This window comes from Penicillium pulvis, assembly GCF_028828015.1.
Source record: "Penicillium pulvis strain IBT 33274 chromosome Unknown contig_5_segment0_segment0, whole genome shotgun sequence".
Taxonomy (NCBI): domain Eukaryota; kingdom Fungi; phylum Ascomycota; class Eurotiomycetes; order Eurotiales; family Aspergillaceae; genus Penicillium; species Penicillium pulvis.
Genome location: NW_026643078.1, coordinates 517,245 through 537,512, shown reverse-complemented (window position 1 = coordinate 537,512; position 20,268 = coordinate 517,245). Strand labels below are relative to the sequence as shown.

The 20,268-nt window shown below is 48.4% G+C and overlaps 8 protein-coding genes across 8 annotated transcripts; 5 read left to right on the top strand and 3 right to left on the bottom strand.

Annotated features, from left to right (window-relative positions):
- Window positions 1-1,304: 1,304 nt before the first annotated feature.
- preB (alpha-factor pheromone receptor STE2) lies at window positions 1,305-2,411 on the top strand (the record flags this gene model as incomplete). The annotated part of the gene is made up of 1 exon (XM_057066308.1): window positions 1,305-2,411. One exon carries the CDS (start codon window positions 1,305-1,307, stop codon window positions 2,409-2,411), a length of 1,107 nt encoding a protein of 368 aa, XP_056919989.1.
- A 1,186-nt stretch (window positions 2,412-3,597) lies between these two features.
- N7503_006760 (MCT family MFS transporter) lies at window positions 3,598-5,084 on the top strand (the record flags this gene model as incomplete). The annotated part of the gene is made up of 4 exons (XM_057066307.1): window positions 3,598-4,384; window positions 4,436-4,541; window positions 4,594-4,869; window positions 4,922-5,084. 4 exons carry the CDS (start codon window positions 3,598-3,600, stop codon window positions 5,082-5,084), a joined length of 1,332 nt encoding a protein of 443 aa, XP_056919988.1.
- An 874-nt stretch (window positions 5,085-5,958) lies between these two features.
- Window positions 5,959-7,359, top strand: N7503_006759 (uncharacterized protein; the record flags this gene model as incomplete). Its single annotated transcript, XM_057066306.1, has 3 exons — window positions 5,959-6,171; window positions 6,409-6,882; window positions 6,940-7,359. 3 exons carry the CDS (start codon window positions 5,959-5,961, stop codon window positions 7,357-7,359), a joined length of 1,107 nt encoding a protein of 368 aa, XP_056919987.1.
- A 1,072-nt stretch (window positions 7,360-8,431) lies between these two features.
- N7503_006758 (ankyrin repeat domain-containing protein) lies at window positions 8,432-10,279 on the top strand (the record flags this gene model as incomplete). Its single annotated transcript, XM_057066305.1, has 1 exon — window positions 8,432-10,279. One exon carries the CDS (start codon window positions 8,432-8,434, stop codon window positions 10,277-10,279), a length of 1,848 nt encoding a protein of 615 aa, XP_056919986.1.
- A 633-nt stretch (window positions 10,280-10,912) lies between these two features.
- Window positions 10,913-12,495, bottom strand: N7503_006757 (amphiphysin). The gene is made up of 3 exons (XM_057066304.1): window positions 12,222-12,495; window positions 11,143-12,144; window positions 10,913-11,089 (listed from the first exon to the last, which is right to left on the bottom strand). Exons 1-3 carry the CDS (start codon window positions 12,403-12,405, stop codon window positions 11,067-11,069), a joined length of 1,209 nt encoding a protein of 402 aa, XP_056919985.1. The 5' UTR covers window positions 12,406-12,495; the 3' UTR covers window positions 10,913-11,066.
- Window positions 12,496-13,226: 731 nt separating this feature from the next.
- N7503_006756 (IscS subfamily cysteine desulfurase) lies at window positions 13,227-14,756 on the top strand (the record flags this gene model as incomplete). Its single annotated transcript, XM_057066303.1, has 1 exon — window positions 13,227-14,756. The coding sequence occupies one exon, from the start codon at window positions 13,227-13,229 to the stop codon at window positions 14,754-14,756; it is 1,530 nt and encodes a 509-aa protein (XP_056919984.1).
- A 459-nt stretch (window positions 14,757-15,215) lies between these two features.
- On the bottom strand, window positions 15,216-16,151 carry N7503_006755 (phytanoyl-CoA dioxygenase family protein; the record flags this gene model as incomplete). Its single annotated transcript, XM_057066302.1, has 1 exon — window positions 15,216-16,151. The coding sequence occupies one exon, from the start codon at window positions 16,149-16,151 to the stop codon at window positions 15,216-15,218; it is 936 nt and encodes a 311-aa protein (XP_056919983.1).
- A 647-nt stretch (window positions 16,152-16,798) lies between these two features.
- N7503_006754 (uncharacterized protein) lies at window positions 16,799-19,486 on the bottom strand (the record flags this gene model as incomplete). Its single annotated transcript, XM_057066301.1, has 2 exons — window positions 16,799-19,217; window positions 19,269-19,486. The coding sequence occupies 2 exons, from the start codon at window positions 19,484-19,486 to the stop codon at window positions 16,799-16,801; spliced, it is 2,637 nt and encodes an 878-aa protein (XP_056919982.1).
- Between the last annotated feature and the right edge of the window lie 782 nt (window positions 19,487-20,268).

Below are 20,268 nucleotides of genomic sequence, written 5' to 3'. Positions count from 1 at the left end.
ACTAGCTCAATATATGCTTTAATCAACAGGGGTAATCCAAGGTTGTTATCGAAGTCTTTATATACTCCACTAGAGTCTGATTTCTAATCCCCGAAAATTTTTCCAATAGAGGCGACTAGAATAGGCCCGCTGTCCCCACTATGCAAATCCATTGGGCTTAGTTCCCGCCGATTTCTGAAGAATTTTAGGGAATGAAGGACCAGGCGAGTGGATTGACTTGGGCTGAACCTTTGGAATATGTATTCCGATTCGTCATCATAAGTAGTCAGCACTTAAACATTGCGGTGTGAAGAATCCTAGTTCATTATTTGCAGATGGCAAAAGTCACCGAGGTTTTTGTCGGCCGGTTCAATTCCTCCCCGAGATGGACCCACTTATGGACCGATCTTCGACGGAATATATTCTCCGTCGGCATTGACTCGGAAAGTTCAATCGGAGGCGCCTATAGTATTGGAACTAGCGGACTAGAAACTTCGATTAGATTCGTCACTGCAGCAAATGTACTTCGTCCCTGTAGACATGCATGTATTTAAGGTTTTTTTTCGGTTCAGCCACATTGACACCTGAGGGAAGTGGCAAAAGACAATTTTTGGGAAACAGACACCCGAGTCGTGCCACTTTTCTGAGGTGTCGGTTTACCTAATTTGGTAAAAGTGACCGAGTCAGTGAGCTCTATGTCTCCGCATATGCACCATTGGGATAGTCTCAGAATAGTATGGTCACGTAGATCACCTCGTTGCCCCAGAGTTTTGTTTGGTCTTAAAAGGTCCAAAGGTACTGGGTGGTGGGTGTGATTGTACTAACCGTCATTATTTCGAGGTCGCTTTCTTCTATTGTCTCGCAAAGAGCCAAACTACCCGGTCGGGCTAGAAAGCATCACAAGATAGGATAAATGTGCTCGTTTTGGACAAGAGATCTAGACGCGTCTGTGTGACTGCTGCCCGTGTCTGGACTTGGTGGCCGTAGATAGTAAAATGAGTGTCTGGGTGGCTTTGTTCATTCTTAGTATTGTTCTCCCCACTTAATATTGTTCTCTCTTCCTTTGACTTCACTCCTCCACCAGCTTCGCCAGATCCAACAAGAACAATCCCTATCCCATTGTATGTCTCGGCCTCTTCACCATGAGACAATTAGACCCTTTGAGATGCCATCCGACAGTTGTAATAATCAACTTCGTGGTGAATGATGCTTCAAGGAAGTATAAGGCTTGTCCCCGACCGACTCCTTTACACGAAGTCTTAACATCAGACCCTACTCTATTACTTTGAACTAGGTCTTTTCCCCAGATTTCGTTCTTCACAAGAATGGCTTCGTCTAATCCCGAGCAACAGACCCTTGTTTTCCAGACCGGGGATGGCCAGGCCTTCAACGTGACTCTTCCGGAGCTCGAGGAGTTCGTCCAGTACAACATCAAGTCCTGCATCGACTATGGGACCCAGTTAGGCGCAACAGCTGTGCTTTTTGTGATTCTGATCCTTTTGACTCGACGTGATAAGCGTCGCTCGGCGATCTTCATTCTCAATGGACTAGCACTGCTCTTCAACTTCCTTCGCTTGCTCTTCCAGTGCATCCATTTCACAACCGGGTTCGAGAGAATCTACCCGTATTTCTCATTTGATTATTCCGGGGTTGATACTGCAGCATACGCAATTTCAATCGTTGCGACTGTCTTTGAAACCCTCGTTGTTGTGTGTTTCGAGAGTTCGCTGGTGTTCCAAGTCCATGTGGTGTGCGCTACCTTGCGTCGTCGATATCGTCGGGTCCTATTTGTACTTTCCATACTGATGGCCCTGTTAGCAGTCGGGTTCCGCATGGCCTTCATGGTCATGAATGACATTGAGATTATCAACCTCTCGTCCTTCAGTGGAATTCAGTGGCTGGAAAGCGCTTCAACGATTGTCATCACAATCAGCATCTGCTTCTTCTGCACCGTTTTCGTCACAAAGCTGGGCTTTGCAATCCGACAGCGAACTCGGCTCGGGATCCGAGACTTTGGTCCCATGAAAGCTATTTTCGTCTGTGGATGTCAGACTCTCGTTGTTCCGACTATATTCACCATCGTTCAATACTTCACGGTCACTCCCGAATTGTCATCAAATGTCCTTACTCTCGTTGCAATCTCTCTTCCACTGTCGTCCATCTGGGCTGGTGCCACTCTTGAATCTCGCCGTGTTGAATCGGTTCCTGCACGTCGCCAGAACCTCTGGCAAGCACTTGCCCTTAATGGAGACAGCCTTCACCAGACCAAGCAAACTGTGACGCAAATGACTGGCAGCACCGCCGCACAGACATTGTGTTATGTGGATCCAATTGGATCCAAGCAATCTCATGACTCTGACATCCCTCTCGGAATCTCTGTGGAACATGATATCTCCGTTAGTAGTGTTCATCGAAATGATTCATTTGTTTGAACAACTGGGTTGATATTGCAGCTTCTTCTGAATGTCAGCAAGTTTTGGAAGCAAACGGATTACTAGTAACTGCATTACCATGTCTTTTATCATACTCGGGGTTTACTTTAGCCCTGGACACGGTACACATTATCTTTCTTATCTCATACCTTTCTCTGACACGTGCACTACTGCCAATCATTTTTTTAATTTGTTTGCCGTGATCTTTTTTGACTGTACTTCTACTTACACCATCATATGAAACTTCCAGCAAATATCAAGACGAAAAAACCTGCGGACTTTCAACGCATTGTAAATGAGATTTGGCAGATCGTAAAAAATTTCAAACCCCCCTTCAATAAAACATGATAGCAAGACGTAACATTGGGATGAGCACAAAGCAATCCTAAGAAATATATTTCCAATGAGATATATCTCGGAAATCTGTCAAGGCTCAGCATTCCAATCCAGGGTTGTGGGACTATCCTAGCTCCGCTCGACTTCGAAGTCTGACTGGATCCAAGTTTATAAACTGAAACGTGCAGTGTGTAAAACGTAAGCTGCAAGCGAATATTAAGCTTGTTTCGCCCAGCCTTTCAATTATTCCGATGTGTTTATTCAATGATCTACAACATAGATCATCGTATTCGTCAGCCTCTCCACTCCCTGCATTCCTGTCCCTAGATATATAGGCGAGTACGTACGCGATCCACTAGTCCGGAATCCAAATGGATCTCATGAACTACTGGCTCCCGGCAGTTGCGATAGCAAAAGTGGAGCTATTCCCAACCAGTCAATTGTATGCCCTCGCAGGCACATTCGTCTCCAATCACCCGGACTCGATAGTGACTTATCCTGATAATTGTCCGAAAAAGTGCAGATCTTTCCCAATGTGTGAGGCTAAGTTATGCTACAGATAACAAGAATAGCCAAGCTTTATAGGAAGATCCTACTACGACTGAAACATCCCTCCGACAATGATGCCATGATCGCCAATGAATGGTATGCCTCAATCCACAGTTCTTGAAATCTAGGTATGTTCAGGTTATACATTGCACAACCAGGCATATTACCAAGAACCCTTGACAGACGTCACATATTTCGGAATTGTCAGCCAGGGGGAAGAGCAATAGATAAAGGATAGTGATAATGAACTACTTATCTCGATTCTTCTTCAGTTTATTCACGCGCATCAGCTTCCGTGACCATGTCCGAGAAAACCCCACAGGAGCTGGCAACAGACGACTTACCGAAGTTTTCAAACCAGCTACAACATGTCGATACCGATTCCTCCCAAGATGATAGTATCCTTGCAATCAAGGCAGATGTCTTCGACGATTTCCCCGAAGGTGGACTCCGAGCATGGCTTGTGGTAGCCGGCGTTTTTGCGAGTTTGACATGTACCTTCGGTATGCAGTTCACTGTCGGCGCTCTGCAGTCACACTGGGAAACACATCAACTGCAAAATTACTCCTCCAGTACAATTGGATGGATCTCCTCAGTCTATCTGTACCTCAATATGGTCTCTGCGGTACAGGTCGGCCCGATGTTCGACAGATATGGCCCCCGGTGGCTAATGCTTATCGGATCCGTGCTCTTCACCCTGTCTATATTCCTTTTGAGTTTGTGTGAGAAGTATTATCAGTTCATGCTCTGTTTGGGTTTACTCAGTGGAGTAAGTGCTGCATTTGTCTCGAACCCATGCATGGTTGTTCTGTCGCATTGGTTCCACCGTCGTCGTGGCATGGCGACTGGTATCTCGATGGTTGGGGGTAGTCTGGGTGGAGTCATCTTCCCCATGATATTGAGGGCGACGCTTGAACCTTTGGGTTGGGTCTGGTCACTGAGAATTATCGGATTCATCTTTATGGGACTTCTCACCATCGGCAATATCTGCGTTCGAAGCAGGCTACCGGTCAAAGGCCAGACGGCTGTCTTTGATTTTCGGTGCTTTCGAGACACGCGATTTATCTGGTTCACGATGGCCCAGTTCTGTATGTGTTCGATCCCAAATTGATGATTTAATGTACTGATTGTGTCTCTAGTCGCTCAGATTGCTCTTTTTGCGTCGATGGGTCTTGTCCCTACATACGCACTCGCGCAGGGTTTCAGCTCGGATACCGGATTTTACCTGCTAGCTGTATATAACGGGTATGTAATTTTATTCTTTATATCTCTTTTGAAAATAGCTAACACATTTTAGTGCGGCGGCTGTTGGTCGGGGGCTTTCAGGAATGATATCCGATCGTTTTGGACGCTTCAATACGATGTCAGCAATGATGACCACTACTATGATCTTTATTTTCCTTCTTTGGTGCCCATTTGGGAATCACCTTGGTGTGATGTACTCTTTCGTTGTTTTAATGGGACTCGGTACCGGAACTATCCTCTGCTTGCTTCCTGTCTGTCTCAGCCAAATGTGCAAGACAGAGGAAGTTGGACTTTGGTTGGGAAGTTGCTATCTTGTCATCAGCCATGGGTAAGTCTATCTTAATTCCTCCTAAGTAAATCTGCTGACCTCTATTCACTAGACCTCTCGTGGCAATTCCCATTGGTGGACAGCTGTTACAGGCAGTTGGACCAACCAATCTTGTCGTTTTCATTGGCGGCATGATTACTATATCCCTACTGTGCCTACTGACAGCACGTTGGGCCTGTCTTGAATATCGTTGGAAATTCCAAATCAAAATATGAACATATGTCAATGCAATGCTAGCGAAGGTCGATTTGCGCCATTGCATAATCGTTACATTGTTAAATAGTTTTTTCCGAGGCATATATGATAGAGAATGTTCGTTACCAGTATTTAATCTTGCCGACAAATTGCAGCAAATATTTTTTTTTGAATTCGTCAATGTACGTTATTAGATTCTATTCGCTAAAAAGTGATGCATTCGAGCCGGAGTAATACGAGCTTGGCGGCCCTCCGCCCCCAAACAACCCCTCTTTGTAGTAAATTTCAGGCAAAATGGCAAGGTTAGTCTTTGATTATCTTTGTCGAAGAATATAAGTCCTCAGTGTATGACTGTTATGAGTAGGGTGGATTCCAACTGAAATTCTAAAATTGTGCAGATGATGGCTACCGAGCAAGACACAATCTAAGCCACTCCACGGCTCTCGGCAACAAAGCAAACTCCGCTTTAGATAACGTGCACTAAATTACGGCCGTGGCATCAATTAGCGTTTTTAGCGTCTACGGCCCGTAAACGCGGACTCTACGTGACGTATGCTACTTGGGGGCCACTTTCAGGCAACGCAGGTCACATATCTGCAAACTTTCATTGTTGCATAATTGCCTTGCTTATCGCCTAATCATCTTGGCACATTATCAGCCACGGGGATGCACGGGGGGCTAAAGCTAAATACCCTGATATAGATTGCAGGGTGGCCTGACCGTCTATCGTACCTGTCAGCGCTCCATCACATAAACTCTGGGGACTTTCCTCTTTTCACGCCAATCGTTCATGTTGGATGAAATGACCTTCATTGCAAATATTGACAACCAACATTAGAGTCCGATTGGTATTTATGCAAATCTGTCGGTGTAGTACCGGCTGGTTTTACCACTATGACATATACAGATCAATATGTGCCAGAGCTGGGAAGTCAGGAATATAATTCCCAGATGAGCAAGTGGAATGAGGATAAAAGATCGCAACAATATGCTGCGATTACTATAACTACAGTTGCAGCAACTATCGCGGTCATGGTGAGACTTTATGCTCAGCGAATGTACAAGAAAAGATGGGGACTCGATGATCTTTTTGTCACCATTGCCTTGGTATGAATATTCATCACAATGTTTTGATCAATTACTGAAGATACTATGAGTTTCTTTAGCTCATCCTTTATGCCGAGTTTGTTGCTTCTGTCCTTCCTTGAAGACTGGGGCTGGACTGCACCAGGTTCGCGTTCTGCACGAAGACAGAAATCCGCCCTGTGGACTACAACACATATACACTGTCAGTCAAGATCGAATTATTGAACACTTGCATGCCTTTTCTCACCACAGAAGCAGAATTACTGGGTCATCACCATCCTCTGGGCTCCCGGTGTCACCTCCATCAAGCTCTCCATTCTCGTTTTATATCAGCGTCTATTTCTTGCGCCACAACGCTGGGTCAAGATCGCAATATGGACCAACGCGTTGTACGCGGTTATGCTAGGAATCGCGTCAACAGTTTTATTCATCTTCCAATGTTCGCCTGTGGACTATTACTGGAAATGGTACATCGTTTATTATGGCGAATCATTACCAGCTGGAAAGTGCCTTCCTCACACTCATCAATACCTCGGCATTCCCCAAATTTTGAGCACAGCATCAGACCTGGCAATTTTCTTTCTACCCGTGCCAATAATTTGGAAATCAAGTACTCAGAGAATGCGCAAGGTTGCTATATCCACTGTATTCTTACTCGGTGCTTTCACTATCGGCTGCGGTATTACAAGAATCGTGATGATCTTCCGAGATACTGATACCAAAGACGTGACAGTATGAGCACTCCCTCACACCCAGCCAGTACAAACATGAAGTCTAACTTGAGAATAGTGGGCAAATGTCGATTTCGTCACCTTCACCGTCATCGAGGCAGCAATCGGTATAGTCTGCGCCTGTCTACCACCGTGCGCACCGCTGTACTTCCGTCTTCTGCAGAGACGGGGCTTCATTTCTGGCATATCCGACGAATCAGAGTTAAGAGAAAAGTATTACGGCAGTTCAAACACAAAAGGAAACAAGAGTGCGCCTTTTTTGAAAATTCCTATCTCGACTACAAGAGCCAGTGCGGGTCCCAGAGACTCTTTTCAGAATTTGGTCATCACCGAAACTAATGCTCATGTTTGGTCACCAGCCAGTGAAAATAACAGAGGCAGTTTCTATTTGAAGGAAACGCCGGAAGGTGGAATTCTGGTTCAAAATAGGATAGAGCTATCATCGGACCAGTCGTTACCTGAGAACTCTAAAGAATGATATCTGAATACAATATTAATGAAAACTCAAGCCTCTCTGTTCCCTTCTCGGGTTATACTATGTCTCCAGCTTCTGGAGAGAAGCATACGCTGGCCAATCACAGTAATGGTGATCACTAAGAGTGCATGAACTTCTAGAACTTTTCAGGCGTGAAAGTATGAACCATCTGCCACATGGCTGTCCTCACCGATAGATTTCACAGGTATCTCGGCCCTCTTGGCTAATGACAATGCATATAAGCAGCATAGACGTCCAACTCAAATGCTGAAAAGTTATGTAGGGGCCATATGCAACATCATCATTTTGGCCCCATTTGCGGCATTAATTGGTATGACACGGTACCACTGACCATCCGATTGGCTTCAAGATATGTAGGCAGCATGCAGTGCTTTCTTGGGCTTTTTATTTTTAACTCTCGGAGTTTGTGATCAGGCTGTGGCTTTGTGCTGTCCCTCGGCAAATAATCAATTCATGAACTGGAGCAACTGCCGCGTTGCGAGCTGTGTAATATCGGTGAGTGGGTACTAGTATCACGCTATAGCTGCATAAAGCATGCACTGCGATGTGTAACGATTGAACAGCTGCTAATTGAATACTTGGTAGATGTGATCAGATCGCTGTAGCTGTGCCTTACGTGAGCTCATGCTCATGCTCAGCAGACTGATCCGCTCACTGAACACAAGAGAAGGGAGATTGAATGGGTCGACTCAATGAAGAGATAACAACAGTCACACTACTGTTGAATTTCCTTGTGAAAGAGTCGCTTACGGCATGCACTATCTACCAATCACCGAGAGTGTGAATGGAACTATTCATACTTTGGTCCGATTACCTCAATGACTATCTATTGGCATTTATAGGATCACCGAGTAGGTCCGAGGCATTGATCGATATTTGAAGATTTGCTCACAGAACAGATCTAAGAAGTGGATCGCCTAGCCTTATGTAAGCTTCATGTTCGTGCTCAGTGGCCTGAGCAGACTGATGTGCTCACTGAGAGTGTTGTGATTCGCGCACACTCCATAATCTCCCTATCCAATCGTTCTCCATCTCACCATTGATTGGAATCGTCATGGCATACCATCCCTTCCATCAACCTCACTCTGACTTTGAAGGACAGGATGTCGAGCCTATTTTCAACGACACAGACGGATCTCCAGTCTATGACGATCCTTACGGCGCGCTCATGGGTTATATTGCCAGCAGGAACGATGTTGCAGCTTTAAAACTCTATCAAGACCATCCGAAAACGAAAATATTCTGGGAAGGTTACGACAATCCGTCCTGGCATCCCTTACTTGTTGCTGAAGAAAGTGGTAGCTTCGATGCACTTCGTCTAATGCTAGAGATCTACTTAGCGGATCCGAGTTATATCGAGCCGCTTGACCAGTACCTGAAACGCATTGACTTTTCTCCAATCAATGTGGCTTGCGCTGCAGCGCAGAAAGAGCTAATGCTATGGTTACTGGACCATGCTCTACCTCAGGCGACAATCCATGATCGGTTTAAATGTGAAGAAACCCCACTCTTCAGCGCGGCACGCGGGCTCAAACGCGATGATGATGATTCTTCCATTTGTGACGATGCGAACCCTCCAAGGTCGATGAATAAGCATGAAGAGTTTATCTGCTTCCTTCTGGACCAGGGCTGTTCGGTCAGAGATTCAAACATCTACGTCAAACAGAGCGAAGAAGACCAGAATTCCTCTAACCAAACTGCTGAGCTCGAAGGAACAGTCCTCGGCGCTGCCATTCCTAATGCTGGCTATAAAATGGTATCTCGTCTGATTGCGGAAGGAGCCGAGGTTCATGCCTGTCAGATATGGCTCGATCCTACAAAGACCGTGGGTGAATGGTTCGATCCTACCAATGTCTTACGAAAAAGGAAAGGAGTGACTGCTTTGCATATAGCAAGCCTTAATTGGAACCTTGAGGGGATTCATGCGCTGATCGATCATCGCGGTGACTTGAGTGTGGCAGAAATGGTCTCCAAGACGGACGAGAATGGTCGAATCCCTCTCCATTGGGCTTTACTTGGGTATTATAATGACCGGAATACGAATACCGACGAGAATACCCAAACCGAAATTCCGTCTCGGATGATGACCACTATAAAACTTCTTCTTGAGGCCAAACCCGACACAATCAACGCCCGAAGCCAACAAGGCGAATCGGTATTCAATTTTGCAGTTCAATGCCACGCGGGACCTGCGACCATTATTGCAATTGTGGATATGCTTCTAGATTTCAAACCGCTGGCTTCTACTTTCGAATACCCCGACATACTTAGCCGGACAGCTTTGCAGGATGCAGTGGATAATCATGCTGATAGGTACGGCAGGAATCGTGACGTTAATCTTCATGACGGTCAGCTTATGCAATTAATCGAGAAGTTGCTGGCGAAAGGGGTCCCTGCTCGTTTATCCCTACATAGATTATGTGATGGCGGTTGGAATGAAGAACCCATTGGTATTCATATGATTGACCGCTTGCTGGAGGGAGCTAGTATTAACGACACCGATGGCGATGGGTGCACGGCGATGCACTATCTAGTTCGAGATTTGGATCAGATCGACGCTATTCGCTATCTGATCAGCCTGGAGGCGGATGTGAACGTGATCAATCACAAGGGGAATACGCCTCTTCACGAAGTGATGAAAAGTACAATGATTAGAAGGATGGGTGAGGATGGATTGCCTGATCCTTCGCAGCCCCTAGACAGCCCCTACACAACACGGGAGGAGTTGATTAAAATGCTGGTGGACGCTGGAGGCTCGATGAATCAGCCAAATAAAGTAGGACACACCCCAGCCCACCTACTTGATGAGCTCAACGAGCGAAGAAGACGGAAGGCAGATGCCGATAGGCAGAGGGCCCAGCGTGGACGCGGCCGTGGACGCGGCTGTGAATCTCAGCGTTGATGAGAATTTGGCTGGCAAAGAGAACATATGCAGAATGAGAGGAAAGTTGGAAAACAGAAGCCACTGCGTAATTTTGCTAGGAATATGCAATAATGTACATGAAGCATCTTTACCATCACTGTACTTATAGTGAGATAAAATTTTCATCAACGATAACAGCGAAAATCAAGAGTAGCTAAAGCCAGCAGTCGGCAGGAGCCATTGCTGAAATTGCTCCAGATCCATTCATCTTCTTTAGATCGGGGTGATCTGCGTCTCTGATCTAAGAAAATGATGTCACTTCCCACTATTGAAGTAGCGGTCCCCCACTAAGAAAAATGTGGCTAAATTGAGAAGATGTCATAGGCCCGATGGGATGCGCTAGACTGCTCAAATCTTTTGTTTCAAGGTCATCCCCGCTTATGATAGGGGCCCAAACACTTGGATCCATACGAAGTCACCTATGATCTGCGAGATACGAAATGATGTAATTTTTATTGAACATGCAAGTAAATATGCAAGTGGGTATGATGCCCGATATTGGATAGTATTCAAGATGGAGATATAGTCTGGATAGTTGCAATGCCATAGGCGGAAGCTAAATATCAGAGATATAAAGCAATGTTGAAGTCCATGGATAGTTCAGGTAGCACGTATGTCACCAAAATATTACAAATCCCATAGAGCTGAAATTAGCGAGCGGTCGAGAAACGAAGGTTATGTACACACAGAACGCTCTATGTATGAGGCCATATGCGCCAGAGCACGGAAAAGAACAAGAAACCCCAAAATACCAATAAAAGAAACACTAACTCAGTTGCACATAGTTCGCTGGATAGAACTGTTAGTATATAAACACATTGATCGCGAGGTTTTGTACTTACCAGGGAATTGTCCTTCCCGGCCACCGGTCCGCCCGGTCCACCACTCGTTTGTGTTCTCAGTTCGTTGGATAATCTCGATCACATCACCTGCAGAGAATCCAAGGTCGCCATGGGCCTGTGCTTCGTAGTCGTAAAGAGCGGTGGCCGTCTCAGCAGGCTTGCTGAGGTGAGCGGGCTTCGCTCTTGGTGGCGGCGGGGCCGGCTTGCCCTTTGCCGCTGAGGAGAAGCTGCCGGTTGGGCTAGCACCGGCCGAGTAAGGGGGTGGAGGGTTTTCATCGACGTTAGAAGCAGATCTCCCACGTTTGGCTTCGGCCAGCTTGGGATGCAGTTTGGAGCTGGAGCGACGGACGCCCTGCGCCTTAAAGTGGACGATTGACAAAGCTTCAGTGCGTTCCTGCACATCACCGCGCTTTTGCTCAAATGCCTCCTCAACATCCAGGTCGAGATTGAAGTAGCTGATATTCATGCGTTGCGTCTTATCGTGCAGGGTGTAGAAGACGTTGAGTTGCATGTAGTAGAAGGACTGGAAAAGTGGGCGGATGAACTCTGCCTCAAGGGTGAAGAGCTTCGGTAGCTCCTCCTTGAGCAGATCATTGTAATAGTTGTATTCCTGTGTCGCCTGCTCGACGTCATTCTCGGCCTTGTATAGGGCCTTCTCATCCTTGATAGATTTGTCCTTCTTCTCCTCCAGCTTCTTAAGCGTGGCAGTGCGACGGTCGTAGTCCAGTTTCTTATGATCGCGCTTGACAGCTACCTTGCGAATGACCTTGATCACCTCGAGGAGTTGATCCGCAGGGCTGATCACTCGGCTCTCGATCATCTCCAATTCAGGCACGAGGGCCTCCTGCAGCTCCCGCACGATCGCCTCATACTCCTCACAAGCCTGAATTCCCGCATGGTTTCCTTCATCATGGTATGAGTTGGGGTCGGAGGCTCGGCCTGAGATGGGCTTGTAGATTTCGGCGATTGATTTGGAGAACTCGATTTGGTGGGTCAACATCCCTGTTGCAAAGAATCAGCCTGAAGTTCTTGAAAGGGGATGCTGGGACCTCGGAGTGCGCCGGAACACAGTGGCATACCATTAATGGCGTCAAAGTACTTCTTAGACTCATCGTGTAGCTTCTTGGTTTCCTTCTCTAGCTCTTGGAAGCGGCGCTCGGAGTCGGTATACACGGCATCCTGAGTGTGTTCACCGATGTTAAACTTGAGTTTGAACTGCTGTGGCGCTCGGGCGAGACTCTTGGAAAACCCCTTGAAGCTCATCTCGGACTATATTGTTAGGGAGCGAATTGGGGAAGAAAGTGGGAGTAAAATAAGGTCGAGAAGAGCAAGGCGGGGTGTTCGGCCTTTCCGTTCCCAACTTTCGCTTCAACTATGACATAAGACTTCTCACACCTTGGAGAACATTGTGGCTGTACCTAACTTTTACCCTATGGGACTATACCACATCGAGTTGGTGCCTCCGGATTGAGACGTGATATGGGTCAATCTGTGGCTTGGCTAAAGAGCTGAATGGTTCTTTATTTTTACTATTTTTTCATGTACCTGTAACATACTATGGTTATTCGGTGCCTGATGTGTCGCAGTGATGCAGGCTCCAAGATTCCCCTCGGGCGCAGATTCCGGTGGGACTCCATCCCTTCCATAGTTCCACTCGGTGATCCTCCACGTTCGCCAGCCCTATGAGTATTATTGCAGTGGCTGAGATGATGATTTGCGTGGCTTGTTGACGCATAGGCTACAATTTGTAATCCCGGACATTCCGTAAGTTAATATGCGGAGATGAGGTGAGCCCGGTATATCTTCTAGTGCCGGAAAACTGGTGATTACCGCCTTTCCTAAACCTTGGTCAGATTCCATTTTAGGTGCATTCATTCTCATAACTGTTTATACAATACTATCACTGCAGTCCATCGTTTGATTTGCTCCAAAGCCATGTGTAGGGGAAGTCACGTGCCTCAGGCATCACGGAGAAACCTGAGTCCGGGATGACCTCAATGGGAATTCCCCGAGTTATCGGGAAATTGTTGGCTTATCCTCTTTCCTTCCATCTTGATGGTCCTTTCTCCATCATCATCGCCATAATGCCTACTACCCCTGCTGCTTGGAGACAGGCCTCTTTGGCCTGTTCTAGGCGCTTATCGTCCTACGGCACCTTGAATGCCCCTCGCCGCGTCCTCGCCACCGGTTTCCGCGGAGCTCGTTCTTATGTCACCGAGACCAAGGCTGGCCATGCCCAGGTCAACATCGAAACTGCTATCAAGGAGGAGCAGAAGTCTTTCATGAAGAAGGCCAGCGTTGCTCCGGGCAGCGTTACTTTGCCTAGTTCCGGGGTCTCGGGCGACGCCGCCATGAGCCCTTCTGCTGGTATCCTCAAGCAGGCTACTGTCATGGACCAGGGCACTCGTCCCATCTACCTTGATATGCAGGCGACTACCCCCCTCGACCCCCGCGTTCTCGACGTCATGCTCCCCTATCTTACCGGCATCTACGGAAACCCGCACTCGCGGACACACGCCTACGGCTGGGAGTCCGAGAAGGCCGTTGAGGAGGCCCGTGAGCACATCGCCAAGTTGATTGGAGCCGACCCCAAGGAGATCATCTTCACCAGTGGTGCGACCGAGAGTAACAACATGAGTTTGAAGGGTGTGGCGCGATTCTTTGGCCGCTCCGGCAAGAAGAAGCATATTATCACCACCCAGACCGAGCACAAGTGTGTCCTTGACAGCTGCCGGCATTTGCAGGATGAGGGCTTCGAGGTTACCTACTTGCCCGTCCAGTCGAATGGTCTCATTCGTATGGAGGATCTTGAGGCTGCTATGCGCCCCGAGACCTGCATCGTCAGTGTCATGGCTGTCAACAACGAAATTGGTGTGATCCAGCCCTTGGATGAGATTGGTCGTCTCTGCCGCTCCAAGAAGATCTTCTTCCACACCGACGGTGCCCAGGCCGTCGGTAAGATTCCGCTTGATGTCAACAAATCGAACATTGACTTGATGTCCATTTCCAGCCACAAGATCTACGGTCCCAAGGGTATTGGTGCTTGCTACGTTCGTCGTCGCCCTCGTGTTCGTCTCGATCCCCTCATCACTGGCGGTGGCCAGGAGCGTGGTCTGCGCAGTGGTACCCTGGCCCCGCATCTGATTGTGGGATTCGGTGAGGCCTGCCGCCTCGCCCTTCAGGATATGGAGTACGACACAAAGCACATTGAGCGTCTTTCAAAGCGTCTCAGCGATGGTTTGCTCTCCATGGAGCACACCACCCTGAACGGTGACCCTAAGGCCCACTACCCCGGCTGTGTGAACATCTCCTTCGCCTACGTTGAGGGTGAGTCCCTCCTGATGGCGCTCAAAGATATCGCTCTTTCCTCCGGAAGTGCCTGTACCTCCGCCTCGCTGGAGCCCAGCTACGTCCTGCGTGCCCTGGGTAGCAGTGACGAGAGTGCTCACAGCAGTATCCGCTTTGGTATCGGCCGTTTCACCTCCGATGCCGAGATGGACTACGTTCTCAAGGCCGTGCGTGAACGTGTACACTTCCTGCGTGAGCTGAGCCCGCTCTGGGAGTTGGTCCAGGAGGGTATCGACTTGAACACGATTGAGTGGAGCCAGCACTGATTCATAAGTTTCATATCTTTCTCTGGTATTAATTCCTTTCGTTGGAGAAACAAAATACTTTGCCCTTCAAGGGATGGCGTTGGGATTTCTAATGTAACAACAACCTCCGATGTACAGAATGCAATCACTCCTTTCATTATTCAAGTCCTGGTTCACGTTAGTGGGCTTGTAGATACGTAGTATCTTGAGCTTTTCAACCAATACTACAACTTCTAATGTTTCAACCGAATGGAAATTTATTTATCATAAGTAGCACCACATCTACTCGGGTCTCGATGCGAAAGTAAATATAGCAAATAAAGCACCCGCCAATGCATCTTACATTGAAAATTATAAACTACAGTGACAAACAAGTATATAACAAGCAGAGAGGAACTGCCTATGCAATGATATTGAATGTTCAAAGAATATGTAAATGCTGTCAACTCGTATGCATCCAATCAAGCTCAAATGCAATCATCACTGATAAAGCTTCGAGAAACCACCCTCAGGCGGCTGCAACCAATTCCGTTGATCATACTCCCACCCCTCTGCCCCCTCGATAACATGGAAAGTGTACGCATACCGACTGCGCTCACTAGTGTTTTTCTCACTCTTATGCAGCACATTGCCATGGATGAGCACCAAAGAACCAGCCTTAACCTCCAAAATCTCCAAATCCTCCTCAGAAGGCTCGGAGACCTTCTCCTCCTCCATTCCCTTGGGAAGTGCAGGACCCTCATTAACAATAAACTCCGTCCCAGACGCACCGTTCTTCCGCACAAACCGTCTCTTGATATGTCCACCCTTCGCACCCTTATGCGATCCCTTAATCATACCCAGCGTCCCATTACCGGTTCCGGCATCCTGAAGCGCATACCACCATCCAACAGCGGAGGGCGGGTCCGTGTATAGGAACTCCGAGTCCTGGTGCGAGGGAACTGCGCCGCCGATGGAGGGCTGTTTGCAGATGAGCATGCTTTGCAAGACGCGGGGGTCGATGAAGCCGAGGGATTTGGCGATTGCGGCATTGCGGTCGTTGAGGGAGATCGATTTGAAGGGTGGGCTCAAAGTGTGTAGCGAGTGACCGATTTTGTTCACGGCTAAGTTTTTGGGCTTGAGGAGGGATGCTCGGCCGGTTGTTGGGTCGGGTGTTGTGCTGAAGGCGTCTTTTTCGAAGAAGAAGCGGATTTTGTCGCCTGATTCTAGGAAGTAGTCGTCGCCTACATGGTCGGTTGTGTCGTCGTCGCCCGTTGTGAATTGAGTCAGAGGGTGGGTGTCCAAGTCGAAGTTGTGTAGGAGGGTGTTGGCTTCGGTTAGGACGTCGTTGATTTCGGTTTGGCTGAGGTAGTCTGGGAGGACTAGGTAGCCGTTCTCGTGGAAGGAGGCCACTTGGGCTTCTGTGAGGCCGGTCATTTTGGTTGCTTGGCTTTTGCTTTGTTCCTGTGGTTGAGGGAGTGGGATTGGACCGGAGGATATTGTAATTGCATGTTTTGATAAAAGGCGGGGAAGTGATAAGCGATATTGATCTGTTGCGGGATTGGTTGCATCGCCTACTTTGATTCGGAGTTTGCCGCCGATCAACGGCAGTTGAGATCTGTCATCTCTGTGGGTCAATTGCTGTTTACATGATAAGCACTTTTTTATGACCAACTTGTGGATAAAAGAGGTGCATATCGGTAGGCGATGTACGGAGTCCGAAGTTATCTCCATGGAACTCGCCCGTCTGTAAGCGAGAAGTCCAACTCCTTAATTTAAGCGCGAAATGACAGGGCTAGAGCTTACATGTTATGTAACTCTTAGATAGGCAAGGTAGAATTCTTAAGCGGATGGGTCAGCAGGTATATTCTGCAAAGCCGTAGGGCCAAATTGTATGTAAAAAACAGGGTAGAAACGCAAAAGAAAGGAAAAAAGTAAAGATAAAGGAAACCAAATCCAAACGCCGCCATGCTGGATATTGAACAATAATCAAGCCTTGTTTCAAATCATGAACATAAGTATCGGACAAGAATCTTAACCTCCCAAAAAGACGTAGCCGCGCATAAATCATCATACATTTCCTTTTAACTAGCATATCCAATCGATGCTGATTGACGAGCTGGGGCATATCTCCGAACAGTACGACTTGGGCTACATCCAGCCGAGCCAATCTCAATGGTCTTTAACTCCCGACTCAAGGCATCCATACCAGGATTCCCGCTGCTGGCATTACTGGCAGCAACCGGGTAACTAGGAGAGGCTTGGGCAATCGGGACCTTGGATGGGATTGGTGGACCGGAGCTGTAGTCGTACAGTGGAGAGCGAGAACCAGGAGATGGTGAAACGGAGCCACGGGATGAGCGGGGGCGTTCAGTTGATGTTGGTGCGCTATAGCCTCGAGTTTGTGTGTAACCACCTCCATAGTTATCGTACCCTCGTTGCGGTGCTGGATCAGGGCTAGGCTGATGGCTCGGTGTGTATCGCGGACGATCGGAACTGTATGAACTAGTCTCCGTCCTGAAGCCCACGCGAGGCGGCGCGGGGCTGCGAGAAGCGGTGTCATTACCACGGGAAGTGGGCCGGTCCCGAGGAGAATGCTTGAAGCGAATGATGACCTCCGCCTTGCGATTCTTCCGCTCTGGCTCTGGAGCCCAAGTGTCCGTAGGAAGATGATCAGATGGATCAATCTCACGGCCATCGTCACCAATGATAGGCTGGCTGAGATCCCGAATAGATTCAACCTCGGAGCGGACCACTGCATTTGCGTCCCTGGCAGTTGATGGCGAGTCATAGGCTGGTGTAGGATCTCTGCTGTTGGGCCGTGCTGCATGTGGGTTGATGGAGTTATATGAGTCGGGCGAGAATGGGATCGAAGAGGCACGTTCACGGTCACTAGAGATTGAGGGTCGGGGGCTGACCGATTTTCGTGTTACCATTCGCATATCTGTGCTGGTAGACCCACCGCGGCTGGAGGTCGGTCGCTCGGCAGTCGGTGGCTGTGGAGAGGTACGGAGAGGATAGATGGGAGAGTCATAGGGCGAAGGTGGTGCTTGGGCAGTCTTGGATACGGGTACAAGGGCCCCCGGTCCTGGCGGTTGAGAAATCATCATCTCATCGTCAAAAAGAGCGCTTCGTCTCCGGCCGAGTCGATCCTCATATTTCGGGAATTCCTCGGGCTCGTAACCAGCGACGAGACTGGTGGGCATGGGAGATGTGGAGTTAGAGTGTCCCGGGGTGTACGGCTGATACGACGATGTGGGCTCCCTGGCAGCTGGCGGGGCTGGCTGGACTGACTGCATTGGTTGCATCGGTTGTTGCATTGGCTGCATCGCCTGTGGGTGCTGTGCCATACGAGACCGATGAACTGGTGGGGGTGGAGGTGGGCCATCCTCATCTTCATCTTCCACACGTGGCTGCATAGTGGCGTATTCAGGATGATAGACTTCACGATGCATTGGCTGCAGTGCTCGAACGTCGTGCGGCTGGTAGCGAGGGTCACCTGCTGGCCCGGACGATGAACTCGGCCGCGAGTAGCTCAGAGGTGGAGGCTCATCTGCATATGCTGGCTGGCGTGGGGTGAATGTTGACACCGGTCCGAATGACATAGGAGGTGCAGTATATTGGGGTGAGAGTGGACTGTAGATATTCTCACCCTGCTCGTATACTGCCCTACTGTGCATATCGACCTCATACGATGGCTCTTGGGACACAGTGCGATACTCTCTCGGAGGATGCTGGTCATAGTCGGAGTGGCTGCGAGGTTGCAGTGGGCGCGAGTCATATGCAAGCTCTGGGTTCTCGTGACTGGCATAAGTCGTTTCGTGTGGAGGGTTACGTCTCATTGCACCTGCCGGAGGAAGCGCTGGGGCTGAGGCTGGAGCTTCCCATTCGCGTTGATAGTTTTCAGGGGCGTCATACGCCCTAGATTGAGGTGATGCATTATAGTGTTGCTCATATGAGGGCTCTGAGTGATGTCTTTGCGGGTAAGTTTGGGCGGGCTCGGGAACAGAAGCCATGGGCATATTTTGGACTTGTTCCCGTATGTTTCGTGAAGGCATTGGGTGATGCAATGCAGGGGCTGGCTGAGGTTGCTCTTGAACAGGAGGTCTAGGAGGGGCTACTCCTGATGGGTCAGTAGGCAGTGGTCGTCGCTTGAAAGCATTCAGTTGTCTAGGACCCGACAAGCCAGAGCTTGATGTGATGGCAGCAGCAGCTGGTTTGCCCTGGACCCTTTCTGCTGCTTCTTTTCGCTTCTCAATAATTGCCTCATCTTGTTGTCGGGTATCATAGTATGTCATCTCGATTCGAACTTCACCAGAGTATTTGCCTTTTGACTGCAGTGGGTGCCAGTGGTCGTCCTGGCTTCCTCCAGGAATAATAAGGTTGTTCAAGTCGATCCACGTTTCTCCAATAAGATCAGTCTTTTTGTCGTCGTTGAACACAGAAACTTTTAGCTTGTAGTAGTCCGGGGATTGGTGTACAGTGAAACGGAGCTCGTGGTCCCTGTGTTGACGTCAGTTTGTTTACTTACACACTATATGCTTATGAACGTACCATCTAGGAGTTTGTCCACCTCGCAAATCCGTTGGAGTTTTCTTTGCTTCCTTTCCCAAGCGTGCTGCGCAGTAAGGGTTCTGTTTCCCCATAGTCTTGCGATTGGGGAGATTCTTTGCGCGATCGATAATAGCCACCAGAGTGCCAATAGGTGGCCCATCAACCGACATGTCGGCGAAGATGCCAGCCGCATGACTACCCTTGAACACTTTAGCCATGGTCAATCAACGATAGCTCGTGTTCAACATGTATGGCAGGAAAGAGAAGGAGAATAAAAGAGACGATCAATCGAAAAGAGGGGGGATCGTTAAAGATAAAAGCGCCCACTTTTCTGGAATGTCAGAGACAGTATTGCAGGTGGCTGGGGGCGGGTCGTTCTGATCTCTGATTGACTGACTTGACTGTATTCCCCTGCCGATCAAAGCGATGTGACAATACCAAACCAGATTTATATTACCCGATAAACATCGTTATCTATCCCAAAGTTGATCGTGAATACGCAACTCGTCCTCCATATCCTTGTTCCTGTTCACCAGCCTCACGAAAACTTATGAGATTTTAGATTAGATATCCATTTTCATTTTTACTTTCGTCCAACCCGGTCTCAAAGTCCAGACTCCAAGTGGAGCAGCATCGTCAGCTCCGATCAGCTCCCCCAGCCACCGCGATCCACCGATCAATGCATTCCCGGCGCCGACAGGGGGTCAAGTTGGCAGGAAGTGCAACGATTGGCGACTGGCCTGCAGCGATCGTCATCCTTTCAATAGTTTTGTTAGTGAATCCGGTTTCAATTTGTCTCAATTGCGAGGCCTCGCAGCTGTCAGGCGCAGCCATCCCCACTCATAAGGTCAAGCAAATGCATGAGTCAACCCCACTTGATTCTAGATTGCTATGGCGACGGGCAAAACATCTGATTGGGCTTGACCGCAATTGCTGCCCATACTCCAACGAACCTATACAGAAGAATAGTGTCTAACAAATAATTGTTCTACGTGAGACA